Genomic DNA, 22899 nt, shown 5'->3' with positions numbered 1-22899 from the left:
CCATCTGCCTTATATAGAATAATACAGATTGTAGAGTTGTAGTCGAGTGGTCAGCCAAATACAAGCTAGTTAATCAATTATACCATTATAAATCAGGTGGTGTTACTGTGTTGTTGGTCACATTAACAGTCGTGACACTCTATATGAAGTTTTTTCCATCACTGGTTAGTCTAATGTTAGCATAGAATGCTAGCCAGCTAACACTATAGTGTAGTTAGTGGTGCTGGACTTGTATTTGTATGCATTTTTGGTGAGCACTCTTGTAATTTTGTTTTCTGGTCTGGATTAAATCCAAATTGAATTTTAAACAATATTTTATCTTCTTTAAATGGTCACTGGTGCCTGATGACTCTTGTGAAGCAGCTCGGGGAGTAAACTGGACCGTAATTTCGGTTTGTCTTAGCGGAAAACAGTGCAAACAGAGTAAACAGAGCTCTGGGGCTGTAATCTGATTAAAATGAAAATGGTTTGGTAATAAAATGTACTTTTATGCTCAAAATATTGACACTTCTGGTACTTTATGCTGCACTGAAAACTCAATGAAGGCAGTCTGAGACACTTGGTCAGAGAGAACGATATTGGCTTACCAAAGGAACTGGTGCATCTGGCTCCAATATGGTTGCAATTTGACAACATGTCCAACAACTTTTGGCTTAAAGGAGAACTCCTGTGTAAAAAAGAGTATATGTATATATATATATATATATATATATATATATATATATATATATATATATATATATATATATATATATATGGTGCCAGGAGGCAGGCTATGCGCAGTCTATGTATATATGTATATATATGTCTGTTATTATCAGTACAGTGATGGCGGCACAGGGAGCTGAAGCTAGCGTTATAGGATGTATACAGTGTTTTTAAATAAGCTTCTTGTGCACTTTTAAGTTATTAATGCCTTGTTTTAAATGTCAGGGCTCTCCAGATTCTAGCAAGGAGGTGTGGAGCTACTTTAAGCTGGATAACGGTGGAAAAAGAGATTTATCGGGGAAATTTATGCCCTGTTTGGACAAACTGTTAAAATTTCTGGATCTAAGAACGCTGAGGGAGAACGGAGGTTTTTCTCATGTTTTACTACAGCAAAAGTTCATTTTACACATTTTACACCATTTTTCTCCTTTAATTTCTAACGGTTTTCTACAGTTACTGGTCTATAGACATTGTTTCCCATGTGAATATGGAATAGTAAGCCTTATGATGAAGTTTAAGCGATTGAAAACCAAGAATTACGCTAAATTTGCACAAATAAAAGAGCACATCCATATCAAATATAGTCCTGTATATCATTTTCACAGGAGCTTCCATGCATTGGATTGAAATAATTGACTTGCCAACACAGAACAGGTGTATATTGCGATGTAAGCTTTATTGCCTGTGAGAAAGGAAGATTTCACAAATGCACTGACAGCGTTTTCACGTTTTCAGCATTTGTCTGGGTAGTTTTCCGATGTTCTATTGGCCTTTGCTTACTCTTTGAGTCTGACGTTAACTTGCTTGATCTGAAATCTCAAAATCTAAAGATCAGGCGCATGATTTCAGTTCAACTCGTTCAGGTAGAAACCATTCAGACTCGTTAAAACTCTCTATTATACTCTATTATATACTCTTATTTTCTACAGTCATGTTTGTATCGTGTATGATATATCTATAGCTTTAGATAGGCGCGCACAGCGTTTTGGACATATTGTGATTTACACAAATACAGTACATTTACAATTATATCAAACATCTGTGTTTAGAATAAAAATGTACAACAATTTCAACCAAATAGTGTCATGCTTCTTTTGACAGAAGAGTACTACACTCGGGGACGACTGCGTTAGTATAAACCAAGGACACAAATGTTAATATCCCGCTAAAGCGACTGCTGAAGCCATCGTCATCAGTGGCATCATCAGAGATCATTAAAAGACACAGACACACAGAATTATTCTCAACATCAACATACATTTTACAGCAAATATACTGGTTTTTCCCCACCCAACATGCACTGGAATGCTTACCCTCGTGACTAAAACACAGAGACACAGGGGAAACCAAACCTCTAGTCAGGGAAAAGTCAGAAATACAAGTTTTCACCACTACAATCATGAATGATATCCCTGCCTGAGTGGCTCTGTGGCAAAAATATTAAGTACATACACCGACCAAGCGTAAGATTATGACCACCTCCATGTTTCTATACCCACTGAGTTCTACTGTTTCTCTGTATACTTTATTATTATCCTTCTTTCACCCTGTTCTATAATACTCAGAACCCCACAGGAGAGAAAACCTCCACAGAGCAGCTTATTATTATTATTATTATTATTATTATTATTATTAATATTATTATTTGGGTGGTGGATCCTTTAATCTCAGCACTGCAGTGATTCGCACTCATTAGCATGGTGGTGGTTTATGAGGTGTTAGTGTGTGTTACAGCAGTGCTGCTGGTGTTTAATCTCTCACTGTCCTCCACTCTTTTACACACTCCTACCTACCTCTTAGCTGCCTACAGGACACTGTCCACAGGACGTTGCCCTTTAGGAGGCTGCCATCAGGACGCTGCCCTCAGGATGCTGCCTACAGGATGCTGTCCACAGGATAGTGCTAACAGGATGATACCTACAGGATGCTGTCCATAGGTTGCTGCCCATAGGATGCTGCTCACAAATTGTTGCCTAAAGAACACTGCCTAAAGGATGCTGTCTACGGGGCGATGCTAACAGGATGCTACTTACAAGATGCTGTCCACAGGATGTTACCTACAGGATGCTGCGGTGGGGATGCTGTTTCCACAGGACACTACAGGACAATGCCCACAGAATGCTGCCCACAGGACGCTGCCTACAGGATGCTGCTTACAGGACCCTTCCCACAGGATGCTGCCTACAGGATGGTACAAAAAGGATGATACCAACAGGATGCTGCCCAGAGGATGCTATCTACAAGATGCTGCCTACAGGACGGTGCTAACAGGATGCTACCTACAGGATGCTGCCCTCAGGATGTTGCCCACAGGACTCTGTCCAAAGGACACTGTCCACAGGACACTATCCACAGGACCCTGCCCACAAGATGACGCTCGTAAGATGCTGCTCACAGAATGCCTACAGTATGCTGCCTACAGGACAGTGCTAATAGGACCCTGTCCACAGGATGCTGCACACAGGATGTCGCTAAAAGGATGATACCAACAGGATGCTGCTGAGAGGATGCTGTTTCCACAGGACACTACAGGACAATGCCCACAGAATGCTGTCCACAGGACGCTGCCTACAGACACTCTTGGTGGACTATTCTCAGTGCAACCGTGACACTGAGGTGTTTAAAAACTCCAGCAGCACTGCTGTATCTAATTCACTCACTGTACCACCAGCTCAACACACACTAACACCTCATACACCACCACCATGCTAATCACTGCTAATCACTGCTGTATCTGATCCCCTCACTGTACCACCAGCTCAACACACACTAACACCTCATACACCACCACCATGCTAATCACTGCTAATCACTGCTGTATCTGATCCACTCACTGTACCACCAGCTCAACACACACTAACACCTCATACACCACCACCATGCTAATCACTGCTAATCACTGCTGTATCTGATCCACTCACTGTACCACCAGCTCAACACTCACTAACACCTCGTACACCACTTTCACCATGCCAATCAGTGCTAATCACTGCAGTACTGAGAGTAAATGACCCAACACCCAAATAATAATAGTAATATCTGTTCTGTGGTGGTTTTCTCTCCTGTGGGGTTCTGAGTATTATAGAACAGGGTGAAAGAAGGATGATAATAAGAAAGTATACAGAAAAACAGATTAACAATGAGGTGGTCATAATGTTCTGCTTGGTCGGTGTATACATATTGCACTTGGACTGACGTAAATAAGGCAAACAATCGAAAGAATGGCAGTAAAAACACAAAGACGTCCTTCAGCAGTGTGAGAGTCTGCACCCATTCCACCATCCTCACAGTGACGAACTTCAACAAACGGACCACAGCGGGGCCAAACGTGAGCATAAACACACACTTACAGTGCCGCCTCTCAAATCTCCACCATTGTCTCGTGCTAATATGGCTTAAAACATCTAACATCTAACAATTTATTAAATATAGACTGTCTATTATTCATTTAAAAACTCATCTTCATCTTTGTCCTTCCAGCATTTACCCTTAAATAGACTTAGTTTCCCCAAATTCCAGTCTTCAGAACCTATTCTGGTACAATCACTGCAGAACCTCCTAGCTGCCATAAATGAAAGTGAGTAACAAAGTATAAATAAACAGAAAGACAAACCAAAAAAAAAAATACTGTAAATCCTTTGGCTTAAAGAAATAATAAATAAATGATATACTGTCTAATTCTAATCTACAGGGAAGGAAAACAAAACTACTATTATCTACTAACTACCCAACAACCTACACACATTAAAATAAAGATGCTACAAAGGGTTCTTTGGGTGATTATTGTTTAAAAAAAACCCTACTGGTACCTATTTATACAGAATTTAATATATTTTTATATTTTTGTAGTAGTCTGTACCGCTAATATTCTTTGATTCTTAACACAAAAAACATTATCAAAATAATATATGTTTTTGTGAACTAATTTTTGGTTTGGAAAATAACCTCATAAAACTAAAACGAGATCGTGAGGAGTCTTTAGTTACTAAAGTATCACAAAATGCATCTTCTCTCCAATTAATAAACGAGAAATATTTTTTATTTGACTCTTAGAATCCTAGTACAATTTTGCTGGATGTTTTTTTTTAGCTTAGCATTAAAATTTACCTAAAAATAACTTAAAAGTATTTGAAGTAAAGTAGACATACATGCCAGTCAGTTTTTAGGACAACGTTTGTTGAGATTTTACACATTTTTATTGTATGAATTGGTTGTATTGAAGACAACCTTGATTGAATCAAAAATTGATTGAATCAAAAACTTTTACGTCTGCATTTTCTTTAATTTTGTTCCATTGTGATGCAGAACAGAGCCAACAAAACATATGTAATTTGCACAAGCTCTTTTCTAGCTTCCTGCACATATGGAAAAAAAGAGGAAATTATCAAGGTTAGCTCTTTGCTAACCATAGTTCTTGTATTAGCTAACTTGTGGCTAAAGTTAGTATGCTAGCTAACTCGTCACTAACGTTAGTGTGTTAGCTAACTTATCAATAATGTTAGTATGGTATCTAACTCACTGCTAATGTTAGTATGTTAGCTAACTTATCAATAAAGTTAGTATGTTAGCTAATTCGCTGCTAACAATAGTATGTTAGCTAACTTGTTGATAAAGTTAGTATGTTAGCTAATTCGCTGCTAACAATAGTATGTTAGCTAACTCGTCGTTAAAGTTAGTATGTTAGCTTACTTGTCGCTAAAGTTAGTATATTAACTTGCTGCTAAAATTAGTATGTTAATTATGTCACTGCTAATGTTAGTATATTAGCTAACTTTTGCCAAAGTTAATATGTTAGCCAACTCACTGCTAAAGTTAGTATGTTAGCTAACTCATTGCTAACATTAGTATGTTAGCAAACTCATTGCTAGTGTCAGCTAGCTCTTTGTTAAACTTAGTTGTCACCCTGGTAACATTAGCTAGCACGCTACTAACATTAATGTAATGTTAGCTAGCTAGCCGCTAATGTTAGTATGTTAGCTAGCTCGCTGCTAATGTTAGCTAGCTCTCCGTTAATGTTAGTTCTCTCCTCTGTAAGGTTAGCTAGCTTGATGCTAAAGTTAGTATATTAACTAACTCACCACTAATGTAATTACGTTAGCTAACTTGTCTGTAAAGTTAGTATGTTAGCTTACTTTCCGCTAAAGTTTATTATAACTCGCCACTAAAATTAGTATGTTAATTAAGTCGCTGCTAATGTTAGTATATTAGCTAACTTTTGCTAAAGTTAATATGTTAGCTAGCTCGGCACTAACGATAGTACATTAGTTAACCTGTTGCTAATGTTAGCTGGCGCTCTATTAAACTTAGTTGTAACATTGACTGGTAACATTAACTAGCTCGCTACTAACATTAGTAGGTAAGATAGCTCACCGATAATGTTAGCTAGCTTTTTGCTAACCTTTCGCTAAAATTTTCTCCCCAGTAATGTTGGTTAGCTCTCTGTTAACCTTAATTCTCTCCTCTGTAACGTTAGCTAGCTTGCTGCTAGAGTTAGTATATTAACTAAGTCACCACTAATGTTAGTATACTTTAGTACATTAGCTAGCTTGACTTAATCAAAAATTGTTTTCACCTCTGCATTTTCTTTAGTTTTGTTTCCTGTGTTAAAAATGATAAAAAGGGTTAATCTCTTTTAGAAATCCTGTTAGAAGTTGGTAATCTACAGGGTTTTTGAGCAGACGATGAAATTATATTACAATAATGTACTAATTGTATTAATTACATGACATTACAATTACATTACATTTACAGCATTTTAGCTGAAACTATTGTCCAGAATTACAAACAAGGTTATTCCTATTACAGAGGCGAACTAATGTAGTGTTAGGAGTCTTGCCCAGGGACTCTTATTGGTGTAGTGCAGCATTCAGTCCCCCAGACCGGGAATTGAACCCTAGTCTCCACATATGATGTGTACCTTACTGGCAGGGGGTGGTGTTATCCACTGTGCCACACCAACTGTATTAAATAGATTCGATTCCAGGATTTATTTTATTGGATTTCCTTTATTTTATTTCTTAATTAATAAATGTTTTGTTCATGTATTGATTATTTTATTAATCTGGTCTTAGAACCTAATGTCTTTGTTCATTACCAGAGGGAAGGTGAATTATCTGTCTAATGCTTTAAATTGGTAGAAACAGCAAAATTAGGATCTAAATCTGGAATATTCTGATCTGTTAAGTTTAAACACTTGGGGTTTCAATCAAAACCACAGCACCTTTCCTTTTTGCACATCTCTGAGCAAACAGGTTTTAGAAAATTTAGAAAATTAAGTACTGACTTTGGTACTGAATGATCTTTTCTTACAACTATTATACTTTTATTTCTATTCTTTATGGAAACAAAGAAACCTTTGTAGCACCTTATATTTTTAAAAGTGTACCTAAACTAACATCCCTACTGATTCTACTATTCATCTATCTACTGTATCTATCTACTATCTACTACCACATGCATTTCACTAATCATATCTTACACTACAGTACGTCCACAGATAAGAACATCTGTCGCAAAAAATGATAGAAAAGGTTTCAGATCCGGTGGAGAAGAACGTGAGGTCACTATGAAGCTAGAAACTAGTCTAGAAACTGATACTCCTGAAGTTCTACAGTACTGAAAACCTGACTAACACACTGAAACTGTAAACTGTAAGACTACACTGTAACAAATAACTGCTTATAAATAACTACTGCTGACGATATTTACTGTATCACACATTCACAATGCTGTAAGCACTACTAATGTGTCTGATTCTTATTATTATTATTAATAATAATATTAATAATGACGACGACGACGACAGCGATGTCACCAAAAAGAAGCACAGCATGTCCGACTATCTATAGTATCTATATCTCACCTTTTCTGCACCTGGTCGCCCTTCTGCCTTTGAAGTGCTCATGCAAAACAACGATATTAAAGTACGTAAAGTACAAATTAAAGTACAGTATGTATTTTAAAACACTTCTACCGTATTTATATCATCTCCACAATGGCCATACATACACACATACACATACATACACGCACACACATACATACATATATACTAGGTCAACACACACAAGGTCAAACTGCTTTTAGTTTGAACGCCACTGATAGGAAGGAACACACCGAAATGGAGACGAAAGAGGAAAGGAAAGTAAAAATACAAATAAAAAAAGCAGAATAGTTACAGTACATGAGGGGTAAAAGCGACACCGAACTCCGTAGGCACACTCTGCTCGTAAAACACCACGTAAAAACAGCCCTGAAGAAAACAACCGCTTTACAGAGAAACACAAGCAACCATCACAAGCGCACAGCTAAAGTACAGGTTGACACTGCATAGGGGAAAAACACAGTCCAGGCCTTTCTCTCTGATTCGCTGAGAGAAGAGAGACCGCCTCCTCCCCCCCACACCACCCTCACCCTCTCCACCCTCTCAACCACCCTCTCCACCACCACCATCGCCCACGGCTCATCTCGCTGTCTGAACGTCTGCCTTTAGTGCTCAGCGCGCCGACAGCGCCATCATTCTGGCCTCTCTCTCGCCCCTCAGTTTGCCTGGACCGGTTTTGGGCCTACTGCAACGCCATTACAGTCAAGAATGTACTGCAAACAACCTTGAGGAGGGGGCTTCTGCGGCGGGGTCTTTTTCAGGTCCGTTAGGGCTTCCTTCTGAGCAGTGTTCTGTACAAAAAACACGCACACACACAGAGACACACAATACAAAAGTAGTAATGATACAGCACATGCACATTGTTACTGTTAGCTAGTGACATTTGTAACTCTCCATATTAAACATTCAAATTTTTCAAACATTCAAACATTGTAATTTAATGCAATTCTTTGAAATTAAATATTAGGTGCGACCTAATGATCATTGCTATCTTACACCCCGCCAACCGTCTATTATCACAATTGGTGCCTGTGTTATTTAAATAGCAACAGTGCTTAAAAAAAATATCCGCGCATCTCAACAAATTAGAATATCATTGAAAAGTTTATTTCTTTTATCATTGATAATTATGTCTGACAGCCATTGAAAACCTAAAAAACAGTTTCTCAGAAAATTAGAATATTATATAACTAAGACCAATTGGTACTTTTGGCAGTGTGAGCAGTGTGCCAAGTCCTGCTGGAAAATGAAATCTGCATCTCCATAAAAGTTGTCAGCAGCAGAGGGAAGAAGCATGAAGTGCTGTAAGATTTTGTGGGAAAACAAAACTGCACTGACTTTAGACTTGATAATAAAACACAGCGGATCAACACCAGCAGATGACATGTCTCTCCTCTAAACCATCACTGATCATCAGTACATTTTACATTTCATTTAATGTAAATAAAGGGATCAGAGTCTGGAGGAAGAGTGGAGAGACACACGGTCCAAGCTGCTCGAGGTCTAGTGTGAAGTTTCCACCAATCAGGGATGGTTTGGAGAGACGTGTCATCTGCTGGTGTTGATCCACTGTGTTATATTATCAAGTCTAAATCTTACAGCACTTGTTTCCCTCTGCTGACAACTTTTATGGAGATGCAGATTTCATTTTCCAGCAGGACTTGGAACACTGCCCACACTGCCAAAAGTACCTATTGGTCTTATATAATATTCACTGATTTTTTCACTGATTTTTGGGTTTTCATTGGCTGTAAGCCATAATCATCAATAACAAAATAAATAAATGTTCACATTTTGAACAGAATTACTGAAATAAATTGATATTTTAATGATATTCAATTTTTTTAGATGCACTAGTATATCTTAAAATGTTCTAGAAATGAAGTATGTTTAGGTAAACGGAAAACACAGGTGCGCCACTATCTGAAAACACCAAGCCAACAGTCAGATGTGCATTGCTATATAGGCAATGAATTGTGAACACAGGTGTGTCTTTAAAGAAATTACAGATTAATCCAAATAGCGGTGAGTACTGTTCCCTATACCTATAAAAGACTCTTAAACACTGGAGAAAACTGCTACAGGAAGACGTCTGGCTGACCCACATGGAAAAAAACAGCTTTAGTCTTTAGCTCAGCTTATGAACATGACTGGACTGAGTCTTAGTTTCAGCAGAGAAGAGAAGAATTAGAGGTCTGATGGGTGAAGTGCTGTAATTAAGTCATTGAGAAAAAAGGAAAACAAACATTTATAAGATGATGCTTTGAATAATTCTAAAATTACTAAGGATACTGAGCTGTAAAACCCTGATAACCAACTTATTTAATAAATGAAATGAATATTTACAATGCTTTCAGTCTTTAAATGAACTTGAACTGAATTAAGTAAGTTGCAATATTTAAAAATTCACATTCTTAGCAGCAGATGTGAACAGATAAACAGTTTTTTGTGATTAATTACCATGCTGTTAGCAGCCCACTTTAACCCCTCTGTAATAATGATATGCTATGTGTAAGGGCATGTACCTGTGTTGGCTGAATTGTAGTTGGTCTCTGAGGGTTTTGGGCCATAGCCTGGTCCATTTTGGCTAGAACCATTTCAGCAATAAGCTGCCTGTCTTCTGCCTGATGATCTCCCACCAGGGGCATGGATGAGCCCACCACCTGATCAGAACAAGAGATAGCACAGTACAGCATGGGCTTAACACCAAGAGAAAAACTCACAATGCAAGGATCTGTCATCGTCAAAGAATAGATGTTTTGTTCATTCTTTAATTTGAATGCTAAGAAAAACAATTGTTCTAGTAATAAATAAATAAAATAAAAAAATATATTAATTTATTCAAATGAACAATTAAATATACAGCTCTGAAAAAAATAAAGAGACCACTTCAGTTTCTGAACCAGTTTTTCTGATTTTGTTTTATTCTATAAACTACAGACAACATTTCTCCCAAATTCCAAATAAAAATATCGTCATTTAGAGCATTTATTTGCAGAAAATGTGAATTGTGAAAAGAAATAGCTGAAATAACAAAAAAGATGCAGAGACCTCAAATAATGCAATAAAAACAAGTTCATACTCATAAAGTTTTAAGAGTTCAGAAATCAATATTTGGTGAAACAACCCTGTTTTTTTATCACTGTTTTTATGCATCTTGGCATCATGTTCTCCTCCACCAGTCTTACACACTGCTTTTGGATAACGTTATGCTGCTTTACTCCTGGTGCAAAAAGTTAAGCAGTTCAGTTTTGTTTGATGGCTTCTGATCATCCATCTTCCTCTTGGTAAAATCAAAGAAACTCATCATTTTTTAAACCGTCTTTTATTACTTTTTTAGAACCTTATAAAAATGCACAGCTTTTTTAAACTTACATCAGTAATGTAGTCTTTCCCATCTTTGCCATGAATGGCTTTAACAGCGCAGAGATCCAGACCTCCAAACAGCTCACTGCAGGCGTCCACCCACAGCTTATACCTGCAAATCAGGGTCCATGCAAGTAATAAACAGAAAGAATTATGTTAAATTATTTGTGTTAATATCACAATGTAACTATTTTTTATGTTCTGGGAGCTATCTTAACAACACTCAAGGATCTATTTTAGTGATCTACTGTCAATGCACACTGTGCAGCTTGATTTAAGGCGTCAGTGTGTCTTTACTATTGTAACAACGGGAAAAGTATGCTTGGTACAGCTCAAATTGAGCAAAAGGCATGTACTAATTCTCTTTATTAATCATGGGCGTGTTTTGGGTGTAACGTGAAATAAACCAATCAGTGTATCACTTGCCATTCCCTTTATGAGTCAGGAGCGCTCTGACTTTGGCAGATTACTATTTTATTGGCGCAGCGCTTCTGCGCTTCTCAGCAGAGGAAATTTTTTTTGTCCTATTTTCTCCCCAGTTTACAAGGTTATTTACTCAACCCACTCATTAGGCCTCCCCCTATCACTAGTGATGCCCCAACATAAAGAGGGTGAAGACTAGCACATGCCTCCTCCGATACATGTGAAGTCAGACTCCGCCTCTTTTTGAACTGCTGCTGATGCAACATTGCTAAGTTCAAGGCCATTTATGCTCTCTCAAGTCTCCAGCAGCTGATGGCAGACTAACCGGGATTTGAACCAGTGATCCCCCCAATCATTGTGGCCACATTGTGATCACTCAGAGCCCCCTCTTAGCAGAGGAAACATACCCCCTAGTTCACGCTGTGAAGATGAGTAAGCAGCTCATTTATGGGAACAGTGATGTTCTTTTATGTCGTATTCTGCTTATTGTTGATGTAAAAGTTGTGTTTGTGCACTGGTAGACTAGTGTGTACATGTGTGTGTGTAATAAGTGGGGCTGTACACACGTTGCGCCTACATTGCAAAGATAGCAATGAACATCTGACTGCTGACTAGGTCTGTCTAGGTTGTATTTAGTCAGTGGAGCTCCTGTGTTTTCCGTTGTCAAGATATATATAGCAATACACCAGAAATTTACCTGAACACACCTCATTTCCAGATCACCACGCCTTTTGGAGTGGATATATTCACAAGCACTATTGCTATTAAAAGCTCCACTGGGTAGGATTGAGATTTTGTGCTCGTGGGCTCCCCCTACAGTTGCAGAGTGTAATAAATGTTTCAGGCGGATTAGTTTCTCGTTTTCTGGCTTTTACAGACATATTCGGTCTCTTTTCAGCTTCTGCCAGAGTGTCTGTATGTTAGTTTGTAAAGAATGAACCAGTAGTCCTTGTAGAACTGTTAGAACTAAAGGTCGGAAAGCAGGTCGCAGTTCTCGCGAGCGTTGGTCGCGGCCGCCTCGGAAAACTTACAGAGTCTGGTTTGAACTCAGAGGAGCTCCGGCTCAGACACGAGAGCACCGCTGTTCCTCCTATTACACCTCAATGCAGCGCTGCAGTGAGTTTCAAGCTGTAATTTTACTTCTTTAAAAAGATCAAAAATCAAGGAAATCCTACCTAGTGCTGCTTTAAGTGACACAGACACAAGGTGTGAAAATAGTGAAAATAGACTGTTGGTTGGGTGTAAGATAGCAATAAACATTCTGATACACCTTACACAGGGTGTAAGAGATAGGGCCCTTAAACACTACGTTTTACTGTGTATTTTTTATAAGCAAAAGTATCTAGACCCGCCTTTTAATGTATGAATTTAATAAGCGTATAATATCAATGGAAAAGCATTACCAATAGTATAGGATGCTTTGGGGTAGTTGTGCACAAGATGCCAAAGATCACTCCACCCAATGCCAGGCATGGGCTAGATGACTATTAAAGTGGAACTCCGGTGTAAAATGGACTTTTGTTGTAGTAAAACACGATAAAAAGTTCTTACCTTTGATGAATAGCACGTCTCTGCTCTCCCACAGCGTTCAGAGATCCAGAAATTTTAACAGTTTGTCCAAACACCCTTCAGACTGGGTGACATGGGGCATAATTTACCCTGATAAATCTCTTTTTCCACTGTTATCCAGCTCAAAGTAGCTCCACACCTCCTTACTAGAATCCGGAGAGCCCTGACATTTAAAACCAGGCATTAATAACTTAAAAAGTGCACAAGAATCTTATTAAAAAAACTCTGGTTAGAACTTTGAGCTGGTTAACGGTGGAAAAAGTGATTTATCAGGGTAAAGTATGCCCCGTGTCACCCAGTCTGAAGGGTGTTTGGGAGAACGGAGGTGTGCTATTCATCAAAGATAAAAACTTTTTATCATGTTTTACTACAACAAAAGTCCATTTTACACCGGAGTTCATCTTTAAGCCTCCCAGTATTGAGCTGTAGAGCAGTGAAACTGTGTTCTTTGAAACGACTGAGCTGTTGATGTTGAATACAAATGTTTAAATATTTAATCAAATGCTTTTCCAGAAGATAAGAGGCTGTTATTGCAATAACAATGCGACAAACCCACTATTTACACCCTTGACTTCTGAATAAACACTATATAATACAGTGTCTACAAACATTTGGACATATATTGCAGTGCTGTATTAGATATTCTAGAGCACTTTCTTTAAAAGGGTTTTTTAATAACACAGTTTGAATGTGTCTCCTGCAGGGATAGACTGAGACTGAACCCAAAATAGTGCTAATTAGAGCCGTCTCTGTTCTGTTTCAGTCTGCTAAAAAGTTTCTCTCAGTACAGAGAGCCCTGAAGATTACAGGGAGCCTCTGTATCCCACTTATTTCTGTTGTGATCAGAGAGGATATACACACTGGGTTACAGAGAGCACAACTCAACTGTCACAGCATGGAGAAGAATAATGATTAAAGAGGGTTATTACAGTTTCTAAAGTTTTTAAAGGTTGTTTTAAAAGTGTTGTAGTAAGTATAAAACATTGTAATTGACATTGTATTAAATTAGTTGAGGTAGGTCTCTCGAATACCAATCAGAATTGAGACTCTGATTGTTTCTGCCTCTGAGAAGCACCCTATTATTCTGCCCTTTAGCTAAAATTAAGATATACAGAGGTCAGAGTGTTTATTATCTCAGTAAAACACTATAACAGCATTACAATAAATACAAACAGCAATTTTACAAAATGCCTTATGTTTCCTTAAAACATCTCCTAATCTCTCCTCCTCATCTGAGTTTAATAGAGTTATTTATTTCTAGTTCTCATCATATTAATCAACACCTGGTTTGGTAATAAATTACTGGTAAATGTGGTAAATCAGGTGAGCTGCTGACGGAACTGAACATAATAATATACACATGCTGGCAGAGGGAAATCTTCCAGGAGAAATCTGTAATCTCTACACTTTGTGCTTCAGCTCGGCTCACAGGATATAAATAACATACTTATAGTTAAAAATGAGAATTCCTTGTAACGTTCTAATGTATTTATGTTTAAGAATCTCCTGAAGACAGAGCTCTTCAAAGAGCACTTACTCTCCTAACACCTCTAACTAACTACCTTCTACTACCAGATCAGGAGAATCTCTCGCTATCTTTAATAAACTCCTGAAGACAGAGCTCTTCAAAGAGCACTTACTCTCCTAACACCTCTAACAAACTACCTTCTACTACCAGATCAGGAGAATCTCTCACTATCTTTAATAATAAACTCCTGAAGACTGAGCTCTTCAAAGAGCACTTACTCTCCTAACACCCCTAACACACTAACTACCTTCTACTACCAGATCAGGAGAATCTCTCACTATCTTTAATAAACTCCTGAAGACAGAGCTCTTCAAAGAGCTCTTACTCTCCTAACACCTCTAACTAACTACCTTCTACTACCAGATCAGGAGAATCTCTCACTATCTTTAATTAACTCCTGAAGACAGAGCTCTTCAAAGAGCACTTACTCTCCTAACACCTCTAACTAACTACCTTCCACTACCAGATCAGGAGAATCTCTCACTATCTTTAATAAACTCCTGAAGACAGAGCTCTTCAAAGAGCTCTTACTCTCCTAACACCTCTAACTAACTACCTTCTACTACCAGATCAGGAGAATCTCTCACTATCTTTAATAAACTCCTAAAGACAGAGCTCTTCAAAGAGCACTTACTCTCCTAACACCTCTAACACACTAACTACCTTCTACTACCAGATCAGGAGAATCTCTCACTATCTTTAATAAACTCCTGAAGACAGAGCTCTTCAAAGAGCACTTACTCTCCTAACACCCCTAACTAACTACTTCTAACCTCATTTCCTTCTTCCCCTCCTTCACTCCTCTATCCCATTATTTCCCTTCGACCTCCTTTAAGCCCTATCTAAAAATGTTTTATCTTTAACTTCTATTACTTTTGTACTTGACTATTGTAAGTTGCTTTGGACAAAAGCATCTGCCAAATGTAATGTAATGTTTATTTGCATCTGATTAAATCATATGTTGTGCTTTTTTCAGGTAAAAACACTCGTACTGCTGAGATAAATGGATTAGTGTAATTTGCTTTGATGCCTAAAACTTTTGCACAGTACTGTACTTTGTTTGATTATACAGCTGAATTTGGCTTCCCTTTTCCCCATTCACTAGTTTAAATGGAGAATCTGACAACCTGGAGAACCTGTTTAGGAATAGATGCGTAGATACCATTTTTTTCTAACCGATTATGATGTATTACAGTTTTTATATTTTATTATAATATGTGTATTTGTCGTTAGCAATACTGATACCTACTTAGAATTATAGAAACAGGAGCGTTTTATTTTTTTTGTTTTGTTTAACAAGCAGTTTTTATAGTAAGTTTTGGCAGAAATACGTATTATAAAATAACCATATCGTCGATTTCCAATGAAAAACACGTGTCTATTTTTGTCGATTTTTATTTTACTACATAATTTAAATGGACAAACGGTCCCTTACACTGTCCCTGAAGCTGTGTTGGGTGCCATTAGCTGCTAACTGCTTGTGCTAATGGTTAGCCGCTAATGCTAATGCTGCTGCACCCAGCCATAGTGGAAATCTGGAAATCTAAGTTTACGGAACCACCTTACTCACCCAAATAAACAGTTTTCAGGAGGAAAAACCTGTTATTAAAGTTATGATTTTGATTGGTTCTACCTCTGATATTCTGATTGGTTCTATTTATTTGTATTTCTTTCTAAACAATGTCTTCATTGACTCATACCTATCTGTCATAACCATATCGTTGATGTCCAATGAAAAACAAGTATCTCTATTTTTGTCGATTTTTATTTTACTGCATAATTTGAATGGACAATCTGTCCCTTACACTGTGCCACAATTTCTTGATGAACTGACCAATAGAAACTCTTCAAAATGACCTGAAATAAACTCTTTTTACAATAACTTCCATTGAAAGTTTAGAAGATTTTTCTCTATCCTGTAAAGTTGCTGTTTTGGTGATATTTGTTTTTCATTGAACAATGACAATATGTACTTTAAATGTCTGGCGTCTTTAGGTTCCCATAACTTGCTGTATAGTTATACCTGCAAACACTACAAGGATAATGAATGCTTTGCATTAACAAAAATGGCTACTTGCTCTTATTGCCTACAACACGGTGGCCACACAGTCAACCATTATATAAAATACAACTGTAAACCCAAGTAAAGATTGCAATGGTTATCAGGCTTCCACACTGATGTGTAGAGTTACTTAAAATGTACTGAGTAGATGTTATGTTACTATATGCTATTATATGTTTACTACTATATTTTTCAAACTGTATCCTTAAATCCTTAAATTTTGCAAAAAAAATGGCCAGTGCGCCTTATAATCCACTGCACCTTATGTATGAATTTTCCCAGTCAGGTATTAAAGAGCAGGAAAGACACTCTGTGACTCTATACAGGAGTTTCAGTTTAGTTCTCCAGCACCAAGACTGGAGCAGTATTAGCATTAGCTGCTAACTGTGCTAAGTGCTAGCTCTTTCGCCGTTCAAAGGTGAGTATATTGGATTGTAGTCTGCGTGTTTACCGTGTTAAAACAAGCTACGTGGGATGAACCGTTAGCTAATATCGCCCTGGATTACCGGAACACTAGTGGTTAGCTGCTAATGCTAAAGCACCCAGCCTTATTGGAAATCTGTGAATCTAAACTTACTGTTAATAAATGGAAGCACTTTAAACACCCAAATAAACATTTTTCAGGAGATATATCTGTGTAGACCAGTATTGGTTCTGCCTCTGAGATTCTATTGCCCCATTCCTGATTCTGATTGGTTCTATTTATTTGTATTTCTTTCCAAACAACGTATTCATCAATTCATACCTATCTGTCATGGCCACTTGTTCCAGCATGGCGGTGCCCGTATTGGACTTCCAGTTGCCTGAGATAGAGGTTCTCCTGAAACATAGAGATGATTCACAGGATATAATTAAACATCATTATCAGTGTCAGTATACTCAGTCTGTGTGTTTGTGTGTAACTGCAGTAATACTCACATGTAAGCTTTGTAATCGTTGCCGATTTTCTGAATCCTGATGTCGTACTTGGAATCGATGAAAGGCTCGGAGGTTGAGTAGGTCTGTGTGAGGGCGACCACGCTCGCTATGTCCTGGAATTTAGTGTGATTGTCGACTTTCACCTTTCAAAACAGATTAAAAAGAAAATAATCATTTCTATTCCTGGTAATAATTGGTGGAAAATGTATTTATAACATCAATGCAGTATAATTTAAATTCAGTTATTATATTATCATCCAGTTTTCAATGTCTCAAAGTTTTTCATTTTGTCTCAGTCTGTTTTGAATAAGCCCATGCAGTGATTTCTAGTACAGAACTAGTACAGTTTTTAATGCAGTGCAACCTGAGAGCCTAAGGATCAGCAGCATCCAATACTGACCTTACACGCTTACAGGGGTTGGAGATTGAAACTGAAACACCTGGTTTTAGAGCACAATAATTGATTGTGGTGACGGACAGTTCTGGTGGAAACAGGAGAGTTGAGGTGTACATTGAATTCTGCCGTGATTTGATCAGCCGTGGTTTCATGTTTTTTAGATACAATCCGGGTTAGCACCCAAACATCCCTTTCAGACAGCTTCCTCTTACAGCGTCCACAGTTAATCCTGTTGGATGTGGTCGGTCCTTCTTGGTGGTATGCTGACATTACCCTGGATACCGTGGCTCTTGATGCATCACAAAGACTTGCTGTCTTGGTCAGAGATGCTCCAGCAAGACGTGCACCAACAATTTGTCCTCTTTTGAACTCTGGTATGTCCCCCATAATGTTGTGTGCATTGCAATATTTAGAGCAGAATTGTGCTCTTACCCTGCTAACTGAACCTTCACACTGCAATGTGCAATTAATGAAGATTGAACACCAGGCTGCTCCAATTTAGACATGAAACCTCCCACACTAAAATGACAGGTGTTTCAGTTTCATTGTCCAACCCCTGTATACACAGAATATTCTTAAGATTCTGTAAATATTTTCATGATATTATGTCATGTTTCTAATGTTTATCAAATGTCTTTACAATTTTACCTCAAGGAACATTTTCTGTTTTTTAGACGATATATTTGGGAGATTAATAAAGCTCCAAATTATAATTTTTATACCCAGTCAAGTCAAGTTTGTAACATATTGTATGTTACAAATGAAAAACAAGAACTCATTTAGAACTTCATGCCAGTATTGTATGCCAAAATATTTTTTAATTAGTACTACTTATTATTTCTGCCTTTTGTTGCCTTTGTCTAAGAATATTTTGGCATACAATGCTGGCATCAAGTTCTAAATGAGTTCTTGTTTTTAATTTGTAACATACAATTTGTGTTCTACGCTCTGTTGTGAATAAAATATAGGATTTATGAGATTTGCAAGTCATTCCATTCGGTTTCAATTTACATTTAACTGTATTGTACACAGCATCCCAACATTTTTCAATAAAATACTATTATTACATAAAGTTTTGGTGACACTTTATTTTAAGGAACACCAATTAGGCACTTATTAATGTCTTATTTTTTGCTCAATAAAGCCTTAATTAGCCATTTGTAAATTATTTATTCACTGCTTATTAGGCTTTATTCTGTGTAAGTGGTATTGGTGCTTAATTAGGGGTCTGTGATTGATTAAAGATTTATTAAGTTCTTTTTAGTGTGTAATTAGTGATGAACAGAACCTCACTTTAGAATATGGTGCTATTACGTCTATTAGTGACTTATTAACCACTTATTAACTCAATAAACTCCAGCACAGCCATAATCTTGCCAAATTCACATAAATCAAAATTCTGCCAATTATACACTTATAACATGTAGAATTAGCTAATAATTAATGCTTAATAATCTGCTTAACAGGGTGCTGACATAACTGTTTATTGTGCACTATAAGAACTAATACAGCCATTATTAATCATTTCCACATAACACACCGCTAATTAAACACCAATAACATTTAATAATGCAGAATAAAGCTTAATAAGTAGTAAATAAATATAAATTTCTAATTAAGACTTTATTAAGCAAATAATAAGACATTAATAAGCACCTAATTTGAGTTCCTAAAAATAAAGCGTTACCAAAATTTTATATTATATATTTTTAAGTTAGAACATTTTCAATCTTTTTTTTTATCAAAATAAATTTAAAAACATCACATTATTATAGGTTATTCATAGTCGAAATATCCTTGGTTACAACATCTCTTAATTATTTGTGTTTACTTCTCTGCTTCGTAGGAACCATGCTTAATTAAAGCTTACCTTCCCCATTCCAGCGTGAGCATGTCCAATTTTCACCACAACAGGGAACGTTGGCATGGTTACCTGAGGAGAGAATAAAGAATGGGTTATTTATAGTTTCTGCTAATTGTTCTGTCCTTTGTGTGATTGCAGCAACGCTCAGGTCAAGATTTTATCTGCACTGAAAACTCTTCCAGCTAATGAAGCACATCTATAATCTGATCAAAACTCATAAAGGTATCAAAAAGGGGTCTTCAGAGTGACGTCACAGAACTGGCTCATTATCAGAATATGGCGTCTTTGGGGCACCGAGTGTTCCAGTAGTCTAAGGCTCTGCCACTATGATCGGGAGATGGTTGTTTTGAATCCTGGTCATGCAGCTTGCCATCTGCTGCCGGAGCCCTGAGAGAGCACAATTGGTCTTGCTCTCTCTGGGTGGGTACAGTAGATGGCGCTCTCTCTTTCCCCTCATCACTCCTAGGCTGATGTTGATCGTTTAGCACAAGGCTGCGTCTGTGAGCTGATGTATCAGAACCGAGTCGCTGTGCTTTCCTCCGAGTGTTAGCGCTGTGATGCTGCTCGGCTATAATGCTGCATCAGCAGCAGTTAAAAAAGAGGAGGAGTCTGACTTCACATTTATCGGAGGAGGCATGTGCTAGTCTTCTGCCACCTGGTGTTAATATACAGGGATATACAGCTGAGTAACAGCTGAAAGGGTGGGACAATTGGTCTAGCTAAAGCCAATTGGAGAAAATGGGGGAAAAAAAATTAAATACATTTGTTAAACAAAAAAAATAAGGTGTCTTTTGGAACTCGAAAATAATAAAAAATCCAATCTGGTTTTCGTGTTTGTGTGTGTATATATTTTCAGTTTATTGAGTTAAGTCTTTTATCATGTGTGGTTGTAGTAGTACTTATATTTGTTGTTGTTTGTCAAATACATCTTACCATCTCTCTGTGGTTTGGGTAGAAGGTCTGTTCGATCAGTGGGAATTTCTCTGCTCCAAGTCTTTTGTGTGTGCTGATCAGCTGAGCAAACTACAGACAACAACAGATAAAGCAGAGTATGAGTCTACAGCTTTCAGCAGGCATCTGTGAGTCTTTATTAATCTTTATTACAACAATATTCTCTCATGAAAATACAGTCTTTATACAGTTTTATATTTAGAGCAGCAAATTCATTTTCTAAGTAAAAAAAATATATATATATATATACTATATTCAAAAAAGCCAATGTTCAATGTTCAAATGTTTTTTAGTCAATGAAGCTACATTATAAACATGTTTTGTTTTTTTGGATGGAATGGTGTAACAGGGCTTGAACACAGTTATTAAATGCTTGAAACCAGGTTTATCTCCTACTGTCATCATTTAGATCTTGTTGGAACAAACAAACAGTGAGCCTGATTGTGGCACTTTATAAACAGCATTACTTTAACTGATTAAACTACAAATATTTTTTTCCTAAGCATATTACTGGATGCATTTCTGTGTTTGAATTATTTTTAAGAAATATTAGCATTAGATTGTCCAAATTAAATGATATAAGTGGTGTCTGTCCCTTAAAAATGAATTAAAATCATGATTCATTTTTATAACGCTGGAATTTATAGTGTGGTTTTGGTCTGGCAGACTAGAGCTTTTTGTACTGTATTATAATAATATTTGATTGAGAGAGAGAGAGAGAGATAGAGAGAGAGAGAGAGAGAGAGAGAGAGAGAGAGAGAGACAGTCTATCTTACACCCTATCAAAAGTCTATATTTACGCCTTGCACCAGAACCGTTAAGATGGCATCAGAGTTTAGGTAAATTTCTGAAATACATGTGCGCCACTGACTGATTAAAACCCTGATAACAGTCAACAGTCAGCCACCCAATCCTATCTCAGCCCTGCAGGAGTGCCGTGCGCACAGTGCATCCTAAACATCCGTACACCCCCACCTTCATTAAACACACACACACACCGACACACTGCAGAGCACAAACCTGACTTTTAACTTTTAACAATAAACAGAATAAAGAATAAAATAACATTACTGTTCCCTTAAATGAGCTGCTGGTGTATCTTCACAGTGTGAACATGCAGGTCAGTTTTCTTTGCTGAGACGCACAAAAGCGCTGAGCTGTTAAGATACAAACGTGCCAAAGTCAGAGCTCACCTGACTCTTAAAAGGAATGACGACTGGCACACTGATTTAGGTTTAAGGTTTATTTTACCTTACGCCCAAATCACACCCATGATTAATTAAAATAATTAGTTAATACCTTTTACACGTTTTAGAGCAGTGCAAGGCGTATTTTTTGTGCTCTCACAATACCAAAGACACACCGACACACCCTAAATCCAGCTGTGTGACTGAACAATGAATATATTTATATTTTAACTAAAATCAAAGGTATATAAAAAAGAGTTTATCCTGCTTTTGTTGTAGTAACTGTCTCTACTGTACAGGGAAGGCTTTCTGACAGACTTTAAATACAACCAAACACTCACAGCAATGCTGCAGTGACAACAGGAGAACATCATTCCAGAGAAATTCCAGAGCTCAGTGATGTCCTATTCATTTGCAGTACATTTCTACATGCATTTTATTAAATTATGGGTATTGCATTTTCAACCTGCCTAATATCATCAATATCAATCCTAAACAGTTATTGAATTATCAAGCAGATTATTTAATTATTGGTTATTGCACTTCTAGCCTGTTTAAAGTTAAACATCAATCAGAAACCGTTATTAAATTATCATATATCTATTTATTCCAATTCTCTATGTATTAGATGGAGAAAGCTCATTCCAGATAGAACACAGTTCCTCTGCTCTACAGCTCAACGCTGGGAGCTTTATATACCCCCCCCCCCCTCGCATAGAGTATATCAATATTACTGATTTACTGAAGCATTACACTATCCTCACACTGTCCTTTTGAGTATGTTTGACCTTGTTTTGACATTTTTTTAGTGTCCGGTTTCTGACCACAGGCCAACAGTTGGCAGGATATTTTTGGTTGGCAGGCTGCTCTGTGCTCCAGCTCAATCTACTCAATGACTCATTTGGACCCAGTCTTTAGACGTCATCTTACAATTTAATATCTCTCTAATAGGCTTATAGAAAAAAACTTCAGTTTGTAACTTTTCCCGTTTGACTTTTTAAAGAGTCACTAATCCCCTGATTTTAGCTGATTTCACCCTCGGC

The 22899-nt window shown here is 37.3% G+C and overlaps 1 protein-coding gene across 4 annotated transcripts in view; it reads right to left on the bottom strand.

Moving 5' to 3' along the window:
* The window catches only part of syn2a (synapsin IIa), a 69005-nt gene that overhangs the window by 6965 nt on the left and 39141 nt on the right, over positions 1–22899 (bottom strand). The window contains exons 5-12 of one of the 4 annotated variants that reach the window (XR_007423897.1): positions 20652–20741; positions 19725–19787; positions 17458–17600; positions 17285–17359; positions 10967–11069; positions 10117–10254; positions 3659–8382; positions 1366–3571 (exon numbers count right to left, since the gene is read on the bottom strand). Coding sequence is in view for 1 of the 4 variants with exons in the window: in XM_049463133.1 (XP_049319090.1) it covers positions 8316–8382; positions 10117–10254; positions 10967–11069; positions 17285–17359; positions 17458–17600; positions 19725–19787; positions 20652–20741 (679 nt within the window). In the remaining 3 variants the exon portion in view is untranslated. Of the gene's footprint in view, positions 1–1365; positions 3572–3658; positions 8383–10116; positions 10255–10966; positions 11070–17284; positions 17360–17457; positions 17601–19724; positions 19788–20651; positions 20742–22899 lie in introns of those variants that run through there. The other 3 variants (XR_007423898.1, XR_007423899.1, XM_049463133.1) reach the window with 3 other exon arrangements.

This window comes from Astyanax mexicanus, chromosome 13 (genome assembly GCF_023375975.1).
Source record: "Astyanax mexicanus isolate ESR-SI-001 chromosome 13, AstMex3_surface, whole genome shotgun sequence".
Taxonomy (NCBI): domain Eukaryota; kingdom Metazoa; phylum Chordata; class Actinopteri; order Characiformes; family Acestrorhamphidae; genus Astyanax; species Astyanax mexicanus.
This window is presented reverse-complemented; position numbering and strand designations above follow the sequence as displayed.